We start from the raw sequence: 23,375 nt of genomic DNA on the forward strand, positions 1-23,375 counted from the left end.
TTCCTGACCTAGATCTTATCAGGAGTGGGACTATAGGTTTTTCTGTAGCATTACAGACTGGTTTGGGTTGGAAGGGACCTTTAAAGGTCATCTAGTCCAATACCCTGCAGTCAAAAGAGATATCTTCGACTAGAGCAGGTTGTTCAGAGCCCCCAGCCTGGAATGTTTCCAGAGATGTGGCATCTACCACCTCTTGTGGCAACTTGGGCCAGTGTTTTATGACCCTGAGTGTAAAAATCCAGTTTGAAACTCCTTCATTTAGTCTGTCCCCAGCTTTCTTAGAGACCCTTTTAAGCACTGAAAGGCCACAACAAGGTCTCCCCGGAGCCTTCTCTAGGCTGAAACACCCCAACTGTTTCAGCCTGGCTTCACAGCAGAGGGCTTAGAGCCTTCCCATCATTTCTGTGGCCTCCTCTGGCCCTTCTCCATCAGGTCCATGTCTTTCCTGTGCTGAGGACCCCAGAGCTGGCCCCAGCACTTGCAGGTGGGGTTTCAGCAGAGCAGAGAAGCAGCTTCCCTTGACTTCCTGGCCAGGCTTATTTTGTTCCAGCCCAGGGTTTGGTTCACTTCTGGGCTGCAAGTGCATGTTATTTGCTGAGGTCCAGCTCTTCATTCACCAGTACCCCCAAGACTTTCTCTGTCTACTTTGTGATCCCCTTATCCTCACCATGCTGATCTCTGCAGAGGGATGCTTTGTTGGAAAAACAACAACCTGTTTTCAGGGATGGAGTGACTGGTATTACACCCATACCCAGGTTTTTAAAAGCTGCAGGGGGCAGTTTTGGTCATCTGGGGAGTTCCCTGGCGTGTTTAACAGGACAGACTTGAAGGAATGAGCCACAGACAAAGTGAAATGCAAAACAGCTGCAGTGTGAGCATGTGAGCAAGCTGGCACTGAATGATCTAGGTGATTGTTTAGCTGGAGCTCTGTGCAGAAGATGTCATCTGCTTTCTCTGGCACATCATCTTCAATGAGGCAAAATGACTGTAGTTTGTAGAGTTTTGTTTTTACTTTAGTTATCCAGTCACAGACAGAAGTGGGATAGCTGGAGAAACACTAAAAGCTGTAATGGTGATGGCTTGCAGATGCGGAATGAACTGAGGGCACAGTAACTGAGGCAGTTTTCAGACATGGCCACCTGTCTTGGATTATGGCACAGGCTGAAGTATGATGTGGCATCAGGGCTGCTGCAGGGTGGGTGTTCACTGCCTCATTCTCAGAGCTGTAGGGCTCCTTGCTTTATATTTTGATGTGTGAAGTGTAAAAAGACCCAAGTATTCTTGGTTTCTGCTAAGGTGACAAACTGCTGATCTGCCTTTGTGGAATGTACATAAGGTTTGAAATCCAACTAGTCAAACAGGACGTACTTGTGAAGTTAATGCTCTTAAGTTGGTTTTGTATTGGTAAATTAGTAATTAAAACCAAATGACTGACAATGGAACATGCCATGTTGTGGTAGTTGTGCCATCTCTGCCATGTAGGCTTCTCCATCACTTTGAAGCACTTGGAGGTGTTGAGTTAGTGGTTGAACATGACAATCTTAAAGGTCTCTTCAAACAAAACTGATCCTATCATTGCTCTGATTTTTATAGCTTCTAAGATGAATTCTTTTAGCCAGGGTATTAATTCTGCAGATAATTTTAAGTTCAGGTAGGATGATTTGTGTGTGTGTGGTGAGGGTTGTGAAGCATGATCACAGAATCATAGGATGCGTTGTGTTGGAAGGGACCCTTGAAGGTCATCTTGTTCATCCTCCCTGCAGTGAGTAGGGACATCTACAGCTAGATCAGGTTGCTCTGGGCCCCATCAAATCTGATCTTGAATGTCTCTAGGAATGGAGTCTCAGGCACGTCTCTGGGCAACCTGTTCCAGTATTCACCATTCTAATTGTAAAGAAACCACACTAAGATGCTGTTGAGTTGAGAAGACATGGTTGATAGGTGATGTTAATGAAGTTTTTAATGCTTTTCCCCCTTTTTATCTCCTAGGTTGGTACAGAGGTTACACACTACGAAAAAAATCCAAGAAGGTAAGTGCTGTTAGAGCAAAATGCTTGTTTTTCTCTTGGATGGGGATGTTTTATGGCATTGGGTGTGTTGTTACAAGAGATCTCAGAGGTGTATTATGGGACTACCTGAGAGGGATTCACCATGTGTCTAGTAATCTCTAATTACTGCTGGTGTCTAGTCTCAATCTCTAGAAAATGTGCATTTCTGAAGTTAACCAAAACTTAGCTTAGCAAGACCTAAAAGCTGAGTTCAACAGGCTTATTTTATTTTTCAATTTAAGAGCATATTTATGTACAGTCACCATAAAAGGCTTGATGTGCAAAATGTCTTGATGTGCATCAGCTTGTTTTCTGCAGTAACTGGTGTACTGAAGCCTTTACCTCAGTGAAGTTCAGAACTTTATGTTCTAGTTGATTTGTTTAGAGGCTGACACTTTGCTTCACTGTCTGTTAAATAATGTATCGCTCGTAAAACACAATTGCATCTTGGAAAGTGAGATGGGGATCAACGTGGTGATTTTCAGGCATTCTCTGTCAGAGGGGGAGTAATCTTCTGCAGTGTAATTTTGCTTGGTTGTTAGGCTTTCAGTCTGCAGAAAGGGCTGTTCTGTACAGCAGTCTCTCTGAAATAGGAAACAGCACATGTACTGGTTTTAACATTATAGGTTTATTTTTTGGGCCTTTACTTGATGGTGGTAATTAAGCAGAATTAAACTACTACTGGTTTTGCTGCTTTTAGTCTTTTGGGGGTTTTTTTGCCTGAAGTCAAACACTTTAGCTGCAATGTTTGCCTACAGAACAGAGGTGCATTTGGAATCACTTCTGCACATCTAAAAGCACAGAGCTGTGTGGTTTATCCCACCCATTTCCTAACCAAGTCTGTTCTGCTCTATTTCAGTATTTTCTTTTTTCAGACATACATACATTTTCTTGGGAGGTCTATTTTACAAGTATGCTTTGTACAGCCTAAGAAGCAATTACACTTTCATCTTGAAATCCAACTGATTTCATGTGCTTCATTGTTTGTCTGCTTGCTGCTAAATGGAGTCATTTTTATTAACTTTATTTTACTAGGCAAACCCCCCCCCCCCCCCCCAACTCCCCCAGTTCATGTTGCTTTCCAAGAATTCTTTTTTTTTTTTCCTTCTTTTTTGCATTCCTGAATCCCAGCATGATGGGTGTTAGAAGGGATCTCTGGAGATCATCTAGTCCAACCCCCCTGCTAAAGCAGGGTCGTCCACAGCATGTTGCACAGGATCACAGTGTCCAGAAGAGTTGTCCTCAAACTCGCTGGGTAGCCTTCTCTAGGGCTCCAGCACCCTCACAGGAAAACTTTGACTCTTGTTCAGATGGAATTCCAGTTTGTGCCCATTGCCCTTTGTCCTGTCACTGGACACCTCTGAGAGGAGTCTGGCTCCATCTTCTTGCCCCCTTCCCTTTGGACAGTTAATAAGCATTGAGAAGATCCCCTCTCAGTTCACTCTTCTCCAGGCTAAACAGCCCCAGGTCTCTGTGTTTCCTTGTTAGAGACATGTTTCAGTCTCCTCATCTTTGTACTGGACACTCTCCAGAAGATTCTTGTTTCTCTTGAACTAGACTCAGCACTCCAGATGTGGCCTCACTAGTGCCGGGGCCGGGGGGGAGGGCATCTCTTATGCTGCTGGCCACACTCTTCCTGATGCACCCCAGGTTATCCTTCTTGACCACAAGAGCATGTTGCTGGCTCATGGTGAACTTGTCCACCAGCTCAGCCAGGTGGTCTTCAGCAGAGCTACTTTCTAGCTAAAAAACTCCTAACCTGTACTGGTGCAGGGGGTGATTCCTCTCCAGGTGCAGGACTCTGCTGCCCTTGTTGAACTTCATCAGGTTTTTCTCCACCCAGCTCTCCAGCCTGTTGAGCTCTTGCTGAATGGCAGCACAGCATGGTGGGCTGTCAGCTGCTCATCACAGTTTCTTTCACAGTAAAGCAGCCTGGTATGCTGTCTGTTCTTACACAGTGTATATTTGAACTAGAAATAGTGGAGAAATCACTTTGGGAAAAGAAGCAATATCTTATAGCAGGGTAAGAAAGCTTGGTTAGACGTGAGGAAAATAAACAGGAAACCTGGATTGTGGGCAAAGTGTCCTTTTGTAGGAGATCTATTTAAAATAATCTCTCTGCTTTCAAGAACAAGTCTGGTTTGTTTTGCGTCTGTATATAATCACCTTGGGATATGGAGAATCATGGCCAAGTGTTCCTTGAACTAAGGGAGGAAATATGCCTTTTAAAAACCAGTTCTGACAGAAAACTGCTGTCTGCTTCAATATTGTGAAATTGAGTTTAAAAAACACCAACTCTGTGTTTGCTGAGGTTACAGTAACACCTTGAGAGGACATGCCATGCAAAATGCAAATGAACATTAGGAAAAAGCCCAACAAAACACCACCATGACAGGACTATCCTGATGCTGAAGAGGATGTGTCTTGGCATATTTTTAGGTAATAGATACAATATATTATGTGCAGCTGGTTATTTAAAACATTTTTGTTTTTCTTCTTCTTTCCCTCAAGGGCATTTTTCCAGCCTCCTATATACATCTGAAGGAAGCAACAGTTGAAGGCAAAGGGTAAGTTTAGTGTGAAAATAATGAAAGTCAATTTTCCTATTAGTATTTGCATAATTTCAGAATATTGTTGGATAATTTCCACTCATTTCCAGTCAGCTAAGGAGCTGATGACTAAAATGTGTGGTTCTTTTTGAAAGGATCTGAAATTGGTAACTCACCAAGTTTGAAGGTGTCATCAGCAGCAGTGCTTCTGGCTAGTACTGGCTGTAGCTGCTTTACCATAGCTGAGCTAAAGCATAACCTCCTGTCTTAATGTAAATATTTCAGAAGAATTAATGAGTTACCGTTTTGCTTTGTAACTTTTACTGTTCTTTCAACCAGTAATTCACTTCCTCCACTCTCTGCCCCCTGCTTTAGGTCTAATTTCAGTTTTCCCAACTTTTATCTTCCAGACCTGAAGTCTTATGGCTTCTGCCTTTGACAGGAGATACTTTTCTTTTGGGCAGATAAAATAGAAGGCATTTCTTAACTCCCTTTTCACTGAATCTTGTAGACTGTACTTCTTACTGAAAGCCATTGTCCAGACATAATATTTTGCCTGACTTCTGTCCTGTTGTTCATCTTGTGGTTCTCTTGGTCCCTTGCCTCATGTGTGCTACTAAATAGTTTGAGTTACTTAACAGCTGTTGATGTTCAAATCTTTATATGTAAAGTCAGCATTGCTGGACATGGCATGCAGGCATTCTTAAAATGGATTTGAAAATTGTTAAACGGGGGGGGGGGGGGGGAAATCTCAAACCACAGGAAAACCAAAATGGACTGAAATGAATAAATAGAATCAAGCAGGATTTGAAATATTCTTTATTCCTTTGTGCCTGGTTTATTTTTATACACTGTTAAATATGTAAATGATAGACCTACTAATCATGAGATTGCTGCATAATGACATCTTTCTTGCTGATTACAAAACTACCTTTAAGTACTCCTGAAATATTAAATGATCTAGCTGTTGTTTCTTACTTTTATGGCTATCATTTTAAACCAAGTCCTTGGGAAACTTAATGACTTGCATGCTTATTTTTAATTGGCAAGACCAGAATTTTTCTCTTTATTGGCAAGACCAATAATCTGGAAAGCAAGTAGGGATTAATGTCATGGCAGTGTGGGTCATGCATATCTAGATGGCTTTCATCGTAGTATTGTTTGGGCTGGAAAAGATCTTTTAGAATATTGAGTCCCACTGTTAACTCGTAACAGCCAAGTCAATTTTGGTTGCTTCTTGTAAAATTAGTATCTCAATAACAAATTTTGTAATGAGGTATGTATCGATAACCTTATCTTGTGAGCATAACATTCAAACTATGGTAGGGGTTGGAAGGGATGTCTGGGGATCATCTGTCCAACCCCTCCTGCTAAAGCAGGCTCAACCAGAGCAGGTTGCCCAGGATCACAGTGTCTGGGTGAATTTAGAATCTCTCCAGAGAGGGAGACTCCACAACCTCTCTGTGCAGCCTGCTCCAGTGCTCTGGCATCCTCACAGCAGAGGATTTTCCTCATGTGCAGATCAAACATCCTGGGTTACGGTTAGTGCCTGGTGCTCCTTGTTCTGTCACTGAGCACCACTGAAGTGAGTCTGGCATCATCCTTTTGCCACCTACCCTTTGGCTCTTTCTGAGCATTGAGAAGATCCCCTCTCAGGCTCCTCTTCTCCAGCCCAAACTTTCTCATGTCTCACAGCCTTTGCTCCTCACAGAGATGCTCCAGGCCCCTCAGCATCTTCGTAGTCTCCACTGGATTCTCCAGTATTTCCTTGTGTCTCTTGAAGTGTGGAGCCCAGAACTGGACCCAGTACTCCAGGTGTTGCCTCAGTAGAGCAGAATAGATAGCAGGGGAGGAGAACCTCCCTTGACCTTCTGGTAACACTTTTCTTAGTGCACCCCAGGTCACCATATACTTAATAAGAGGACAAGAGGTGGGGCATGAGCTCATTAGTATACTCTCAGCCCATTGAAGTACGTTTTGTGTCCTGTGGCTGTAATGGTGTGCAACATTTCTCTTGTATCTAGTAATACATTCTGTTTTTTAACTTACATAGTCAAGGAATCGTAGAATGACTTGGGTTGGAAGGGACCTTAAAGGTCTAAATAAAGTGTTTTTGGTTCTGTCATTATTGAATTGTCCTTGCTCAGTTTCTTCTTAGAAATGATTCTGCCATCTTACCCAAAACAACTACTTAAAACTTTTTTTTTCCTTTTTCCCTCTTCCTCTCAAGACAACATGAAACAGTTATACCCAATGAGCTCCCTTTGATCCAGGAGGTTACCACAACACTGCGGGAATGGTCTATCATATGGCGACAGCTCTATGTTGTAAGTATCTACTTGGGAAAACATCTGCAGTAGTGAAGAGTGATGCTGGGACGGGTACAGTGAGAAGCATGAAGGAGCTATTAATGAAATTCCACTTCTACTGCTCTTTCTAAAGGCTTCTTAATGCTGAAAAGCTATTTAGGATCTCCTGTATTCAGGCACTAGTGTCAGAAGTTTCATAGATTCAAAGCGCTTCAGTGTGATGCTAGGGATGTAATGTGTTGAGAAGCAGGGAAGGAATGGACAGGCAGAAACAGACTAAAAGGAGTAGAATGTAGAGATGGCACCAAGAATAGCTTTGCCCTTAATTCTGCTGCTGAAGACAGTGAGGATTATGCTTTGGACCCGATTGTCTCTTTTTGGGGATTATCCTGAGAATAAAACGTGATCTTGCTTTATGGCAGAGAAAGGCCACTTGTGGAACTGCACAAGATTTGATTATGGTGCACATCTAACAAAGGAACAACAGCCAAAGATGCTAAAAGTTTGCTTACCAAGACCAGCATGTGCTTTCTGTAGCAGTAACTTCTAGGTAATAATAAAATTCTTATGGTCATGCATTTGCTTCCATGAAGACACATCAACACCTCATCAATACTGCAGTGCTTTGCTAGTACCTTTGAATTTGGGAGCAGGCCAAGTGTCATGCTACCAGTGGCCTCTGTTTGGTATCAGAAAGGCTTTTAGCAGTCCCTGTTACAGCTTTACTCCAGGTAGGTAGAGCACTTAATGAGTTTGTTTATAATTTGTATCTCAAGGATATCTGTTAGATTAATTGCAGGTGGTTAACTGCTGAAAAAAGAGCTTTGGTGCACTGGGATCATCTTTTCAAGGGAGGTGTAGTTTGCTGGAGGTAGCTGGTTTCAAGCTGGTGAGTCAACAGATGAGAGATACTCCATATTGTCCACATCTTGCCTATCAAAAGTCACTAAATGACCATATTGATGTATTTTTCAGTTTGTGATTAGTATTTGAATATTGAGGAGGTGTTCAGCTGTGATTTGCAGATAGCAGAGGATGTGGTGTGCTCTCCATCTCACTAGTTTGACTGCCTGCAGCACTGAAAATCATGAACCTCTTTCCCATTTGGATTTGTCTGTGTTTAGCTTCTAGCCATATGTGCCTGTTGTGTCTTTCTCTGCTGCATTAAAGAGCTTTTAATAATGGGTATTTTCTCTCTGTGAAAGTTCTCACACTGTAATCAAGTCAGCTTCTTGATAATCTGAACAGACTGAAGTGTTTAAGTTTCACAGTTAGATGTTTTGTACTGGCTTTGGTGTTTGGTTGTTGGTTGTGTGGGTTTTGTTTGTTTGTTTTTTCCTCTCAGCCTTTGAGTCAAAACATGCTGCAGTTGTTTGTTGTCTGTTAGATGTAGCGGAGAGTTTTCTTTAAGTATTCCAGCTGTTCTCAGTTAAATAAGGCCAAGCTGTGGTCTGAATGAAAGGTAGCTATGCTAGGTGGGGGTTGGTCTCTCCTCTCATTCCATCACCTGGTACTAAAGAGAAAATGGCTTCAAATTGTGCCAGAGAGATTTAGGTTGCATAATAGGAAAAACTTCTTTCCTGAAAGTGTGGTTCAGGCATTGGAACAGGCTGTCCAGGGAGGTGGTGGAGTCACTGTCCCTGGAGGTATTCAAGAAACATGAAGACATGGTCCTTTGGGATGTAGTTTAATGGCCATGGTGGTGTTAGTTTGACAGCTGGACTCCTGAGATCTTTTCCAACCAAAACAGTTCTATGATTCTATAGCCTGAATAAATTCATTAGTTTATAAAGATTCATTATAAACCTTGTATTGAAGTAATAGCTTAGATTTTGAGGGTTATGGAGACATTAAGAGACTTTGTCTAGTTAAGAACAAAGCATTCAAGGCCTCTTGGTTGTCTTTGCTTTGATGTCTATCATAAAAAAAATAAAAATGCCAGTGTTTGGCAACTTCCTTTTGCTTAGTACTGTTTGCACTGAAATTGCTGTTTGTTTGCACTCTCAGTGGTTTAAACCAACATAGCAAGTTCTGCTTTGTAGTTAAAAATATGATCTTTTGTCTCTGAGTGAAGGTACGCATGGGCATGTGTATGGAAAGCACATTAGATAAAAGGTTTCTTCCATTTTAAGTCTGGTATTTTATCTTTGTGTTCTCTCTTAGCTGAATGTTGTCAAGGCAATTTTTCATAAGCTGCTGGCACTATTTAATATTCACAGATTGCATTAGGTTGGAAGGGACCCTCAAAGGTCATCTTGTCAAACTCCCCTGTACTCAGCAGGGACACCTCGAACTAGACCAGGCTGCCCAGGGACACATCGAGTCTGATCTTGAATGCCTTCAGGGACAGGGCCTCAAGCACAACCCTGGGCAACCAGTTCCAGGATTTTACCAATCTCATTGTGAAGAACTACTTCCTAATGTCCAACCTGAATCTACCCTCTTCCAGTTGCAAACCATTGTCCCTTGTCCTGTCACTACAAGCCCTTCTAAACAGTCCTTCCCAAGCCTTCCTGTAGGCCCCCTTCAGATACTGAAATGTAGCTATAAGGTCTTCTCAGAGCCTTCTCTTCTCCAGGGTGAACATACTGTTTTGAGTCCTGCTCTACTCAGTATAGAGAGTCATTGAATCCATCTACTTTGTGAACCAAGAGAAAGTTGCCTTTCTCTTGAATGTCTCTTCTAAATACAGTGTGACCTGGGTTTAATGGTAGCAAACACAAGTGTGTGGACTTATTTAGAAACCTTAAAACAGAGTGCAGGTCTTTCTGTATTCAGGTTTTTTGTGCTGTAGAAAGTTAGTCCCTACTTGAGAGCTTTTTGCAGAGTCATGCCTATTTGAATTCTCATTTCCTGATGACACTTCATGATCCATGTTTAAAAGGTGCTCAGCAAGCTTCAGCACTAACTTCCACCCATCTTTTTTCCTCCAAACAGCAGGATAACAGAGAAATGTTTCGCAGTGTACGGCACATGATCTATGATCTTATCGAGTGGAGATCTCAAATACTATCTGGGACCCTACCCCAAGATGAGCTCAAAGAACTGAAAAAGAAAGTGACTGCCAAAATTGATTATGGTAACAGGTTTGTGAACAGCTTTTTTCTTAAAGTGTTTATGCTTAAAACCAAGTCAGCTTGTGTAATACATGTTAGCTGTCAACAACTTCTTGCAGGGCTCTTTTATCCCTGTATTTATGGAGATGTAGTAGTCATTTGTTAACAGTCCTGTTACAGTAAGATAAAGTATGAGGTTGATATAGCATCTTAATAGTACAAATTATAATATGTAAAGTGCAACCCATATGTAACTCTTGCTTGATGATACTATAAATTTGATATCAGTATGCAGCTGTAATATTTAAGGTCAGTTGAAAAGTGCAAATGTTGCCTGCATTCAGAATATGGTTTTAACTTCTCTTGCTTCTGCAGTGTAAGTAGTTGTTGCCTTTTTGCCACCATCAGCTGTGTATACCCTCAAGTCACTTAGCTGTAATGTAACGTTGCAGGATTTGGCTCAGAAGAGGTGTTTAGCTCATTGTTCCTCTACTTAGTATCCAGTTTGTACCAGAAGTTTAGCAGCTGGGTTTAACAGAAGGAAAAATCTATTTCACAGAAGATAATGGAATTTCTGAAGGAAATATTTACCACCTTTAAAAAGGCAGAATCATAGAATGATTTTGTTTGGAAAGGACCTTTAAGATCACTTCCAATGGTTGCTTAACTCTACCAAGTCCGGTGCGAAACCATGTCTCTCAGTAGCATGTCTCTGCCTCTTTTAAACACCTCCAGCAATAGCAATTGAACCATCTTCCCTTTCAGTGAAGAAGTTTCTTCTAATAATTGAGGTCCCCTGTTCTGCAACTTGAAGCCATTCCCTCTTGTCCTGTCACTTATTACTTGAGAGGAGAGACTGATATCCACCTTGCACCAACCTCTGTTCAGAGAGTTGTGGAGCGTGAGAAGGTCTCCCCTCAGGCTTCATTTCTCCAAGCTAGACAATCCCAGCTCCCTCAGCTGATCTTCACCAGACCTGTTCTCCAGAACTTTCACTACTTTTGTTGCCCTTCTTTGGACCCTCTCCAGCACCTCAGTGTCTGTCTTCCAGTGAGGGACCCAAAAGTGAACCCAGCATTCAAGGTGTAGCCCAACCAGTGCAGAGTACAGGGGAACAATCACTTCCCTTGTGCTGCTGGTCATGCTGTTGCTGATCCAGGCCAGGATGCTGTTGGCCTTTTGGCTACCTGAACAGTCTGGCTTGTGTTCAGCCAGCTGTCGACCAGCACCCCCAGGTCTTTCTTTATTGGGCAGTTTCCAGCCACTCTTTCCCAAGCCTGGAGCATTCATGGGGTGGTTGTGATCCAAGAACAGGACCTGGCACTTGGCCTTTTTCAGTCTCATACAGTTGGCCTTGGCCCATTGATCCAACCTGTCCAGATCCCTCTGCATAGATCGCATACACAAGATTCAGACACATTAACTTCCTGAAAAGGGGTCTGGATTATAGCAAAATGTGAAATGCAGTTTTTGTCTTACAAATTTTCTATAGATTTGTGACTTTCCATTTTGATTGGAAGTGAGAAACTGCATCTTACTCTTCAGTCAGGAAATTATTGGAAGCAGAGTTTTGAAAAGGGATGGCATTGTAGGAGTGTGCAGCTGGGGACTGCAGAAGTTTTCAGCCAACCAGTCCTTAAATCCCTTGTGATGTAAATAAATAGCTGAATTCTGATAGTTCTTCAGGAATTAAACACAACTGCCAAATTTGCAGGAACTCTGCTCATGCACTTTATCAGGAAAAGCTGGGATTTTAAAATAATAATAATGAAAAAGTTGGTTAGTAACTGCATTCAGTCAGTAATTAGCATTTGTAATCTAAGATATGGACTGTTGTACCTCAGCAGACAATTAACCAGATGTTGTTGATATTACTTGTTTGGCTACTGTGTTTTACCATCTGGCTAAGGAGTTGGTTAAAGTTACTCTGAATAACCTCCAGATGCTCAGTGTTCAAATACAATGGAACATCTTGTGCTGTGCTTTATATTCATAATGTTCTGATGGACTAATTAAGTGATCAGAACATTCTCTGTGGAGTGCAGGAGCAAAGTGAATTTGAGCTTCTGAGTAGATACTCACAGCTGAAGGATACCATATGTTTGCAATGTAGTCATACATCCACTTCTGTCTACAGTAAGTTACAAATGATGATTTCAATATCCAGGGAGAATGAATTCATTATGCACCTTAAATGTTCTCTGATCTAATCATATTCTACCTTCTCCTGTTTTGTGAAACACTGATTTGTAAATAAGATTTTTCTCTAAATAAAGACAAAAGGTTCACTGCCTGTTGTCAAAATAACTCTGAAAGTAAGAATGATCTTATGAATTGGCACTTTTAATATTTTCCTGAAACTGGGTCAGGTATTTTTGTTGTGAAAACACATTTTGTTGTTCAGCTGCAAAAAAATCTGTAACGGGGACATTTAGCATCATTTTCAAGTTGAAGGCTAAAGCAGAGATTCAAACAAACAAGTGTTAAATCAAGCACCTGACAGTGTGTGCAAACATTCTTGTCCTCTTGGTGATTAGTTTTTCTTTGAATTTCTGAGTTGCCTTTTCTGATCCAAGCAGATGTTTTCTACAGTAGGACTCCTCTTCATCCAGGGCTCAGAGTTATGGTACAAGTGGTCAGCGCTGTAGCTGCTCTCCAGAAAACACTAGTAGTAGGGAAGAGCAAGATGATTTTGGCAGCTTTTGCCTGATTTCATTGATATAATCATCATGTCACTGGAAAATTCCTCTGGGAGCTTGGTGTTCTATGGATCCTCGAGAGAGTTCTGTGATGACCAGGTCCAGTTAAGAGTAGAGCTTTGGAGGTGATTATGAATGAGCTGCTGCCTTCACTCTGCAACTTGAGTAATGTTCATCCACCTGTGAATTAACAGGGAGGGTCAAGGAGTGATCTTCTAAGATGTGAAAATTCTTCATCCGCCGCACCACCTGTTCTGATCAGCTGATTGTGGGTCATGTCCAAAGGGGACATACTCTTACATAAAGCATGAACCTCTGTGTGGCTTATCAGATAATGTGAGTTTGATTGAAGATTGTCGATCAAATGCTATTGCTGCTCCATTATGAGAGGTGGCTACAGAGTAGGGTTGTTCAGCCTAGAGAAGAGAAGACTCTGGGAGGACCTTCTAGCTGCCATCCACTACCTGAAGGGAGCCTACAGGAAGGCTGGAGAGGGACTTTTCATAAGAGTATCTAGCAGCAGGACAAGGGGGATTGGTTTTAAGCTGAGGGAGAGTAGGTTTAGACTGGATCTTAGGAAGACATTCTTCAGTATGGGGGTGGTGGGACTCTGGGGTAGGTTGCTCAGGGAGGCTGTGGATGTGCCCTTCCTGGAGGCATTTGAGGCCAGTTGAAAGGTGTCCCTGCTCATGGTGTGGAGGCTGGAGCAGATATCTAAGGTCCCTCCCAACCTAAGCTGTTCTATGATTCTAAGAAGAAGAAAATAGAGACTGTATGTGTTAGAATTGAGATGAAGAGATCAGTCTTAGGAGAGATAGGTAGAGAAAGGAGAATGAACCTGATTATTCTTTTATTGTTGGTTCTGCTGCCAGTACTGTAATAAGGTAGAAAAATATACAAGATTTTTCCTAAGGCTGGATTTGATTATGGCAGAAACCTTCTTCTCTGCAGAAGGTAATCACGGACGTTAACACCCTGCTGACAGAAATCTTGCTTCTGCTTTAAATAAAGGGAAACAGCTTGCTCTTTCCTGTGCCTTGTAGGATTTTGCTAAAACATGACAGTGCCTGCTTTGGAGGAGAGTGTGGGGTGGGATGGAATGAGCTGAACAGTTTGTCTGTGGTGTGCCTGCAGTGGCTGGTTGTTCAAACTGTCAGAGGAGGCAGTCTCTTGCAAATCTAGATGTTTTAAGAAATTACTTCCCCAGCTGTTTTGCTATTTCATTTGCATAAGTTCTCTCTGTGCTGTGGGAAATAGCAACTTCCAGCCAGGATGGTTATCTCTGGGGTTGGTAACATGTTCAATTATTTATCAAACTTTTTTTCCTGTCGGAATTTTTTTTTCCTGTGTCAGATGTGCATGACTTTGAAGTTAAAAAATGGGTTTTGAGCCTTTATTTGAGCACTGTTAATTCACAAGCATATTCTTTTGTGTTTAGAATTCTGGATTTAGATCTGGTTGTTAGAGATGAAGATGGCAATATTTTGGACCCAGAGCAGACCAGCACAATTAGCCTTTTCAGAGCACACGAAATAGCTTCCAAGCAAGTTGAAGAGAGGCTGCAGGAGGAAAAAGTAAGATATACTGTGCACTGTAGCTTTTCCATTTGAAACATAAGATTGTAAGCTAAGTGACATGTTATCAAATTAATTACCATGCTGAAAGTGTTTATGAAGAGTTACCAGGCTTAAGCATTTTGTAAGAACTTGTGTGTCTTAGGTTGTTTAATTGCCTTTTTCATCATTTAAAAGGCTCTAATAGAATTTATGGTTAAGACACAGCAGTTAGTTGACTACATTTGTAGGCTACTATTAGATCTATATATAGCAGGTTGGTTTGTTTGGGTTGTCATGAGAGGATCATTATTTGTCTGATTTCTCTATTCCAATCCTGAAAGTTACTTGCTGAAACACAAGGAGTAAATCTCCAGCCATTCTCAGACCTGAACAATCAGCTCCTTTTTCAATTCAAATCCTTATTCTGAAGAGCAGTCCTGCCCATGTCAGCGAGAGTTTGTGAAATGTGATGTTCCTGATGTTCCTGAGGAGTTGCTCATGAATGTGTCAGTGCAACTCTGAGTTACTGTGTCCTGTTACCTTGTAATGAGCCATACACATCCCTTACCAAGCCTGGTGTGAAAATACCACCAGTTTCAACAGGAGTTAGACTCTTTTTTTGCATCTAGTAGTATTTATTCCTGCATCAGCCAGCTTACTTTTTGTCCCATTCCTCCATTCTGCCTGGATAAAGTTTTGTGGAAATTTCATGGGCACTGAAGTCTGAGGGGTGGGTAAGAAATGGCACTAGCTTATCTCATGTCTTGGCTCTCTGTACCTGCCAGACATCAAACAAAGCAAAGAACAAATTTCCTTGTTTTCTCAGGTATACTCAAGGCTCTTTCCTGTTTGTTTAGCTTTATTTTGAGAGATGTCTGTAAGGCTTAGGAAAGCTCTATAGCGGTTTTGCTATTTGTTATGCTGAGTTAGCTAAAGTTTCTTCTGTTCTTCAATTACAGTCTCAGAAACAGAATATTGATATCAACAGACAAGCCAAGTTTGCTGCCACTCCTTCTTTTGCTTTATTTGTAAATTTAAAGAATGTAGTCTGTAAGATAGGAGAAGATGCGGAAGTCCTGATGTCTTTGTATGATCCGCTGGAATCAAAATTTATCAGGTTAGTGTGCCCCTGAGTGTAATCCTTAATTTGTCCTCACAGCAGAGAAGTAGTTTTGCAAGGCAAGAGGGCTTCTGAAAGTCAAATTTCTGTGACCACTGCCTGTGGTTCCCCAAGCGAGCTTAAATGAGATGTGAGCATGCATGCAAGGCTGTGTGCACTAATTGGAGTTTGATTTCTACATCTCCTACTTCCTTATAAAAATTCTTACCCTTAGTTGCTGAGGAGTTGCTTTCTTATATAAATGATAAATGCAAAGGGGAAACTCCAGATCTCCATTATGGAAATATTCGTTTGGGCTAAGTAGATTTGGTTTAAAATAGCCTTGGTTAAATTCTGAAGGTAATTTTATGTGCTTAGGTTGAAGGAAACCTTTTAAACAGTGCTCCGAATGTTGTTCTTTCAGTGAAAACTACTTGGTGCGGTGGTCAAGCTGTGGACTCCCCAAAGATATAGACAGATTGCATAACCTTCGAGCAGTATTCACTGTAAGTGTGCCCTTGGTTCAACTAGCAAATTTTAAAGCTCTTGTTTCATAGCTTGTGAATACTAAGGATTGTGGTAACTTGTGTGTAAAAAGCGTGAGGTTACCTCTGCAGGGAATGATCCTAGGGAAGGCTCATACGAAATGTTTCTCATGAAGTGGCTACTAAATACTCTTCATACCTGGCTCAAACCACAGTTATTCCTGGAAGTTTCAACTAAGTACAAATTATTTTGCCTCCCAAGCAATGAACTTATGCAGAAGTCAGGGTAAGATGTTTTTAAGTACTGCCACAAAAACCTCCTTACTCTGAGAACAGTTTGCTAGAGGCTTCCATGGCAAAGGCAAGTTCTGAGCAGCAAGTATTCTGGTGCTTAAAATTCAATTATTATAAAATAATCTGAGAAACTCCTGTTTTTAGGATCTGGGCAGCAAAGACCTGAAAAGAGAGAAAATCAGTTTTGTTTGTCAGATTGTGCGAGTGGGCAGAATGGAGCTGAGGGACAACAACACAAGGAAACTAACCTCTGGGCTGCGGCGACCTTTTGGAGTGGCAGGTAGCTTTGTGCACTGAGTTTGCCTGTATCTCTTGATGTTCTTAGAACTGAATCACATAACTGTTTTGGTTGGAGGAGACCCTTAAGATCAAGTCCAGCTTTTAAACTAAGACGACTGCTATGGCCATTAAACTGTGTCCTGAAGTGCCATGTTCACACATTTCTTGAATGCCTCCCGTTTTGGTGACTTCACTGCCTCCTTGGGCAGACTGTTCCAATGCTTGACCACTCTGTCAGTTGAGAAGTTTTTCTTAGCATCCACTCTAAACCTCCCATAGCACAATTTCAGGTAATTTGATAGAATCATAGAATGGTTTTGGTTGGAAGGCACCTCCAAAGATCATGTAGTCCAACCCCTCTGCAGTGAGCAGGCACATTCTCCACTAGATCAGGTTGCTCAGATTTTCTCTTGTTCTTTCACCTGATACTGGGGACAACAGACTGACCCCCACCTCACTCCAACCTCCTTTCAGGGAGAGAGCAATGAAGTGTCCCCACAAACTCCTCCATACTAAACACCCCCAGTTCCCTCAGCCAATCCTCACAAGACCTGTTATCCAGACCTTTCACCCAGTTTTGTTGCCCTGCTGGGGATGTGCTTCATCACCTCAGTGTCTCCTGTAGTGAGGGCCCCAACCCTGAACCCAGTGTTTGAAGCATGGCCTCAACAGTGTTGAGTTCAGGGGCACAATCGATTCCCTTCTACTGCTTGCCACACTATTCCTGATGCAGGCCAGGATGCTGGTTGCCTTCTCAGCCACCTGAACCCACTGCTGGCTCAGGTTCAGGGACCTGTCAACTGGCACCCCCCAGGTCCTTTTCTGCCAGGCAGCTTTCCAGCCACTTTACCCCAAGCCTGGAGTTCATGGGGCTGTTGTGATCCAGGTGCAGGACCCAGCACTTGGCTTTGTTAAACTTCATACCATCAACCACCGCCCATTGACCCAGCCTGTCCACATCCCTTTGCAGAGCCTTTCTACCCTCAAGCAGATCAACACTCCCACCCAGTTCAGTGTTCTCTGCAAACTTACCAAGGGTGTGCACTCAATTATTCCATCTGGAGTACTGATAAAGATGTTAAACAAAACTGAGCCCCGGAGTAGGAGCCTGCATAGAGTGTTGGCTGTGTGGGGGTTGTATAAACTCAAAATCATTCCAAATTTAAACAAACTGGTTGTTGTATTGTAGAATTTACTGTAGCTTCCAGGACTCGTGTTTGCTAGAGATGCCAAAGGTTGTTTGCCATGCGGTTTTTATTCCCTAGAGAAGTTCTGGAGTTGTGGGTTTGATTAATACCATCTCTATTCTGAGTCACCGTTACTTCCAGTCCCCCAGGGCATTCCTGCAGCACTGTTCTTCCCATGTTGGTTGCTTAACTCAAGGCATTTTGTTTTTTGTTTTCAGTAATGGATGTTACTGACATAATTAATGGAAAAGTGGATGATGAGGACAAGCAGCACTTCATACCATTTCAGCCGTAAGTAGGGAACAGCTTAAAGAGTACACAGAAGTGAAAGAAGTTAAGATCTTAACTTTTGTTTGAAAAAGAAACCAAAACATCTTAAACTCTTGCTTAAAAGATTCTGTAGATACTGTGAAGTAAATTTACTTCAGCCTAGTATTTTATCTTAGTACTTATATTTCTTCTCCATGATTTCCTGTTAGTTGCAATAGTGACAGGCCCAGAAACTTACTTTTGTAAGCCTTGAGTTTAAAGCATGCATTCCAAGTTTTGCAGTCTTGTTTTCCTTTTCTTTAGAGATGTCAGGGTGATAATATGCTTAAAATAAGTACAGGGCTGGTTTAGCTCTGCCTGAGCTTGATAAAGACCAGCAGTGTTGCCAACACCCACCGCAGGTGACTTTTGTGAAGTTAGTCTTTTTCTCGAGGGCAGTCAGAATTTCTTAGTGAGGGCCACAGGAATTGGAGCAGAAACAAAAGTTGAGAATTTGAAGGATGGTTTGCTACACCTCCCGCAGTACCTTTTCATAATTCAGCTTTATCATGTGAGACTTAGCAGAAACCTGAGCTGTTTGGGCTGGATGGTACGGGAAAGCACGTCTGCTGCACATACCTGTTAGAGCTAGTATAGAATCGAGGAGAAAAGTCTGCTGTGTGGACCTGGTCTTACTTGTGGTCATCTAAAACTTCAGAATTTTCTGCAGTGTCTCTAAGGTTGCTGATAAGGAATTTGACAAGATTTTGTAATAACAACATTGGCTACTAGCAAGCATGGAGTAGGTGTCCTTTAAAGTATGGACACACATTAATTTAACATAATGCCAAAGATCAGTTTTGACTTCAAGCCACAAAATGATATTAAAAAACGGGTTTAATAGCTTACATTTTTGTTAATTTATGTATATGTGCAGAGCAAGTGCTTTGAGGATAAAAGCTGATTAACAAAAGAATGTGGCAAATACTGGTCTGTTCTTAGGGAGTTGTTGTTTTTTGGTTTTTTGTTTGGGTTTTTTTTTCATTCTGAAGTGAGGAAATCTAGAAGGGAAAAGCCAAATGTGCATAAAATACGAACGCTTTGTTTTCCTGTTGTGTGAAATGTTAGATTACCATCTGTTCAAGAAGGCAACACAGAGGTATGTTAGCGAAATTCCTTGATACTAATGGATACTCAGAAGGCTTTAATAATATTAAAATAGAAAAAAAAAAAAAACAACACCACAAACCCAACACCACAGCTACTTGAAATATTGTGAGCTCAAATGAAAACAGGCTTAATTCAAGAAGCCCTTGTGGTTTGAAGATGGAGGGTTACTAAGGAGTGCAGGCTCTGCAGGTGCTGCAGAGAGCTGAGTGGGTGTATGCCTGCTTGTGGGGTAGACGGTGTTTATGTGAACATCAGCAGCACAATTCCATTTTTCAAGGAAAAGAGGGGCTTGTGGGGATGAGTGCATTCATGATATGTTTGTGTGGTAAACAATAGCAAGCTTTTTCAGTGGGTGTGGAAGTACCTAGTGAGAATGGATCTTTGTGTATCGAAACGGATGCTAATGGAACATCTAGTTTTCTACTCGATTAACACTGATTTGTTTTTTCTCTGTATTCATAAATCAGCTTTTTGAAAAGATGTGTAATGTGATTTTAATTTTTTTTTCCTAACCATAGCAAATTAAAATATCCTTCTGAACAAATATATTCCAAAGAATATGAATGATGTGAGAACATGTGATGAATTCCGGTGTCATTTCCATCGTACACTTGGGCTATATATACGAGTCACATTTTTTTTTCCTTCTTGTTCCATGCTTTGCTTCTGTTGTGCCCACACTCGGTCCTCTTTTCATATCTTTGTATCCTTTCACTAGCCACCAACACAATGGCTGTCAAAAGCACTTGGCAGGGTTACCTAAGTGACACTTAATGCTGCTGTTCACTTAGTTTTCATCTTTTCATTCATCAAGTTTAACAGAATGTTTGGATTATCTGCTTTTCTCCTCCTGTGCCATTTGTGTGAGATTCACTGGAGCTTTTCCTTCAGATGGAATGCACTGCTGCTTGACCTGTAGAGTCACAGGATGGACCCTGGAGGTGTTGCAGGGCCATCCGCTGTGTAAACATATTAAAGAAAAAACTGCCGGTATAGACTTTCACTGCTTAACAGGGGTTGCTGAGGTGGGAGCTATCCTTCCTGTCCTCACAATGTTGCTGGGGTCTGTGCATGTCCCTGAAGGGAGAAGTAACAACTCAAATGTGCTGGACTTCTCTGTGGTAGATCAGCGTTCTTCTGATTAATGATCTTCCTCTGTCTTTCTTGTTACCTTTCCTGTCCTTTGTCTTGCGTTGACTAATAAATACTCTTTGTCACAACTATGATATGATCTTTTGTGTTTCCCTTGTTACTGTGACTTCTGGTTTTCTGTGACCCTTTGTTTCCTGGTGTTGGTCGTCATGTGCATCCTCCAGGCTAGCGTTGGATGACGCCATTCGACACAAGCAGCTGAACATATCATCCCGTTTTTCACCCAGGGTGGCAGGGGAGAATGATTTCCTTCAGACTGTTATAAACAAAGTGATTGCTGCTAAAGAAGTTAACCACAAGGGTCAGGGTAGGTACTGTTCTTTCTGTCCACTGGTGTACTTGACACTGCTCATTGCTTGATTTGCAACACCTGATGATTTTAATTGCAGTATCTAGGGTGCATATGAGGTGATCACTGATCTTTGGTGAAAGAAAATGTTTGCACAGTTTGTTCCCCTTCTTCCCCATCTTTCATGACTCATTCTGGTATTCCCTCCTGCTTCACACCTTTTCTTCCATCCCTGTGTTAACTCTAGATGCATTTCTCTGCATTGTTCCTTGCTGTGTTTTCAGCTCTGACCAGTGTATATCAGAAAGGAGGAAACATTTCAGCTTTTGACTAATTCCGGATTCTTTCCCTAAAAAAGGTGCCCAAGCGAACAGAAAAGGATTAAGAATCCTTGCTTAGCCAGTCACTGTGGTTACTCTTTAATGAATTACCACTTGTTGGAGCCATCCCTGGCAGCAGTTCAGCAGATAACCTTTTAGAAGAGATTTTTGGTAGAAAAGAAAGCCAGCTGTCAAATACACACAGATGAATGTGTAGTTAGTTAATTGTGTGTGCAACAGGAATAACCCACATTTAATTTTCTAGATTAATATTTTTTGACTCTTCTTTTCATAGATTTTAGGATTTTCTTCTGTAAATGACTGCTGTGAATTTATCATGCTAGAACTTGATTGCTGCTTTACCAAGTGTAAGACTTCTCTGGGCTTAGGTGTTTTATGCTGTGTGATTTTTTTTGTTTGTTATTTTTTTGTGTGTGTCCACTTTTATATCTTGTTCCTGTAACAAGTGTGGCTGATGTTAGTTGGCCAGCAGCAGCTCTTCAGTGGCTTCTTTGGCTGGAGAGAAAATTGTCAACTCTATAAAGCTGATGCTATAGATTTCATTGTGCTCAGTGCAGTAAAAACAACTTACGGGGGTGGTGGTGATGAATCAGTTCAGGGGATGTAGTTGCTGGTGGTGCTGTCTTTGGAATCTCTCTTTTGGTTGGTTGAAATGTTAATTTTTTTTGTGTTCAGTCAGTATTTTTTTCTTCCTGGGGAAGATAAACATTTTGCTAGGAAGAATTTGTGGGAGTTCAGAGAATGCACAGAACTTTGAGGAAGTTCTGCTAATGGAGTTAACTGTACTTCCATGAGACCCTTTGCAAAAGACTCCAGTGATAAGAGAAGCCTCATCCTGCTAGGAGGAGGGATTCTTCTAGGGTCACTCCAGCTTCATGCCAAGGCCAGTGTGGGATTGCTTGTGTTTTCACAGCTCAGACTTCAGTAGGGCCAGCTGATAATTGAACATTTCCTCCTTCCTGCCTATTACATGATCTTGATAACCCATTCTTCTCCTGAATAGAGACTTGGTCTATTGAAATTTTTAAACTCGGAATGAAATTTGTTGGTTTCAGTAAGCAAATGTAAGGGAAGCTTCATACATCTGGTTTTGAACAACTCCTCCCTCCCAAGACACTTCATAAATGATACTGCTGCAAAGTGTGCAACACAAAGACCTGAATCCTTATCTTGCAGAGTTGTCCAGGTTCCCAGGTGGTTGTGGTTTTGTGTTTGTTTGGGGGTGTTTGTGTGTGTGGGTTTTTTATTTATTGCAGTCAGCTCACAGGTGAGGATTTTATTCAGGTTTTTTTTATAGAATCCTAGAATGGTTTGGGAGGGACCCAGATGGCCTTTAGGTCATCTAGTTCAACCTCACTGCAGTCAGCAGGAACATCTGTAAGTAGAACAGGTTACTTAGAGCCATAAACAATCTGACTTGAAATGTTTCCAGGGATGGGGCATCTACAACCCCTCTGGGACCCCTGGGCCACTGTTTCAGCACTCTGAGCTTAGAAAAATTTATTTCTTCTCTCTGGTTTAAATCCTCCCCCTTAGTTTAAAACCCTCGCCCCTTGTCCTGTCACAGCAGGCCCTGCTAAGAAGTCTGTCCCTATATTTCATGTTGCCCCATTTTAAGCACTGAAGGGCCCCAGAAGGTCTCCCTGGAGCCTTTTCTTGTCCAGGCTAAACAATCCCATCATTGCTGCAGCCTCCTCTGGTTCATGTCTCTCCTGTGCTGAGGACTCCAGAGCTGACCCCAGCAGTGCAGATGGGGTCTCAGCAGGGTGGGTCAGAGGGACAGAATCCCCTTCCTCCACCTTCTGTCCATGCTACTGGGGCTCAGCCCAGGACATGGTTGGGGTCTGGGCTTGCAGCTCACGTGCCCAGATTTTCACCCATCGCTACTCTCAAGTTCTTGACAGGGCTGCTCACAATCCACTCATCCCCCATCCTGGATTCATACCAGGGATTTTTTCTGACCCAGATGCAGGACTGTATACTTGGCCTTGCTGAGCCTCATGAGGCTCTCAAAGGCCCACTTCAAGTTTGTCCAGATCCCTCTGGATCACGTCTCTTCCCTCAGGTGTCAAATGCAGAAAATCTGATTTAATCAGGCATGCTCAGGTGTGCTGCAGTCATGTTTCTGCAGAGGGTTGTGAAATATTGTGTTTTATTTCTTTTGTAACTGAAGTTATCTTTGTTTCATTTTAGAATGTGTACTACAAAACTCATTAACTAGGCAAAACCCCACCAGTTTAATTGTGGTTTTTACACAACAGGTTTGTGGGTGACTTTGAAACTTCTTCCAGGAGATATTCATCAGATTAGGAAAGAGTTTCCACACTTGGTGGATAGGTCAACAGCTGTGGCTCGGAAAATGGGCTTTCCTGAGATTATTATGCCTGGTAAGCCTTTGTCTGAATTACTGATGTTTTAGTATAGTTCAACTGTTTTTGATTGTATGGAAGCTTGGGGGTTGAAAGAAGAGATGGATATGAGTTACGGTATACATGAGAAATAACAGAGCGTCAAAGGATTTCATCTCATTAAGAAGTAAAATAATTTGGTAACACCTGCAACCAGTGCTGTGTTAACAAATACAACTAACACCCTGCCAGCAAGATGTGATAT

At 41.9% G+C, this 23,375-nt stretch overlaps 1 protein-coding gene across 1 annotated transcript in view; it reads left to right on the top strand.

The window, feature by feature from the left end:
• Positions 1–23,375, top strand: part of DOCK1 (dedicator of cytokinesis 1) — a 347,686-nt gene that overhangs the window by 30,903 nt on the left and 293,408 nt on the right. Inside the window, exons 3-13 of the mRNA XM_054174763.1 lie at positions 1,990–2,030; positions 4,560–4,615; positions 6,828–6,924; positions 9,844–9,992; positions 14,100–14,235; positions 15,177–15,334; positions 15,741–15,822; positions 16,240–16,375; positions 17,780–17,852; positions 20,297–20,439; positions 23,024–23,149. Of these exons, the coding sequence (XP_054030738.1) occupies positions 1,990–2,030; positions 4,560–4,615; positions 6,828–6,924; positions 9,844–9,992; positions 14,100–14,235; positions 15,177–15,334; positions 15,741–15,822; positions 16,240–16,375; positions 17,780–17,852; positions 20,297–20,439; positions 23,024–23,149 (1,197 nt within the window). The remainder of the gene's footprint in view (positions 1–1,989; positions 2,031–4,559; positions 4,616–6,827; positions 6,925–9,843; positions 9,993–14,099; positions 14,236–15,176; positions 15,335–15,740; positions 15,823–16,239; positions 16,376–17,779; positions 17,853–20,296; positions 20,440–23,023; positions 23,150–23,375) is intronic.

The sequence above is a fragment of the Dryobates pubescens genome, chromosome 30, assembly GCF_014839835.1.
Source record: "Dryobates pubescens isolate bDryPub1 chromosome 30, bDryPub1.pri, whole genome shotgun sequence".
Lineage (NCBI taxonomy): Eukaryota > Metazoa > Chordata > Aves > Piciformes > Picidae > Dryobates > Dryobates pubescens.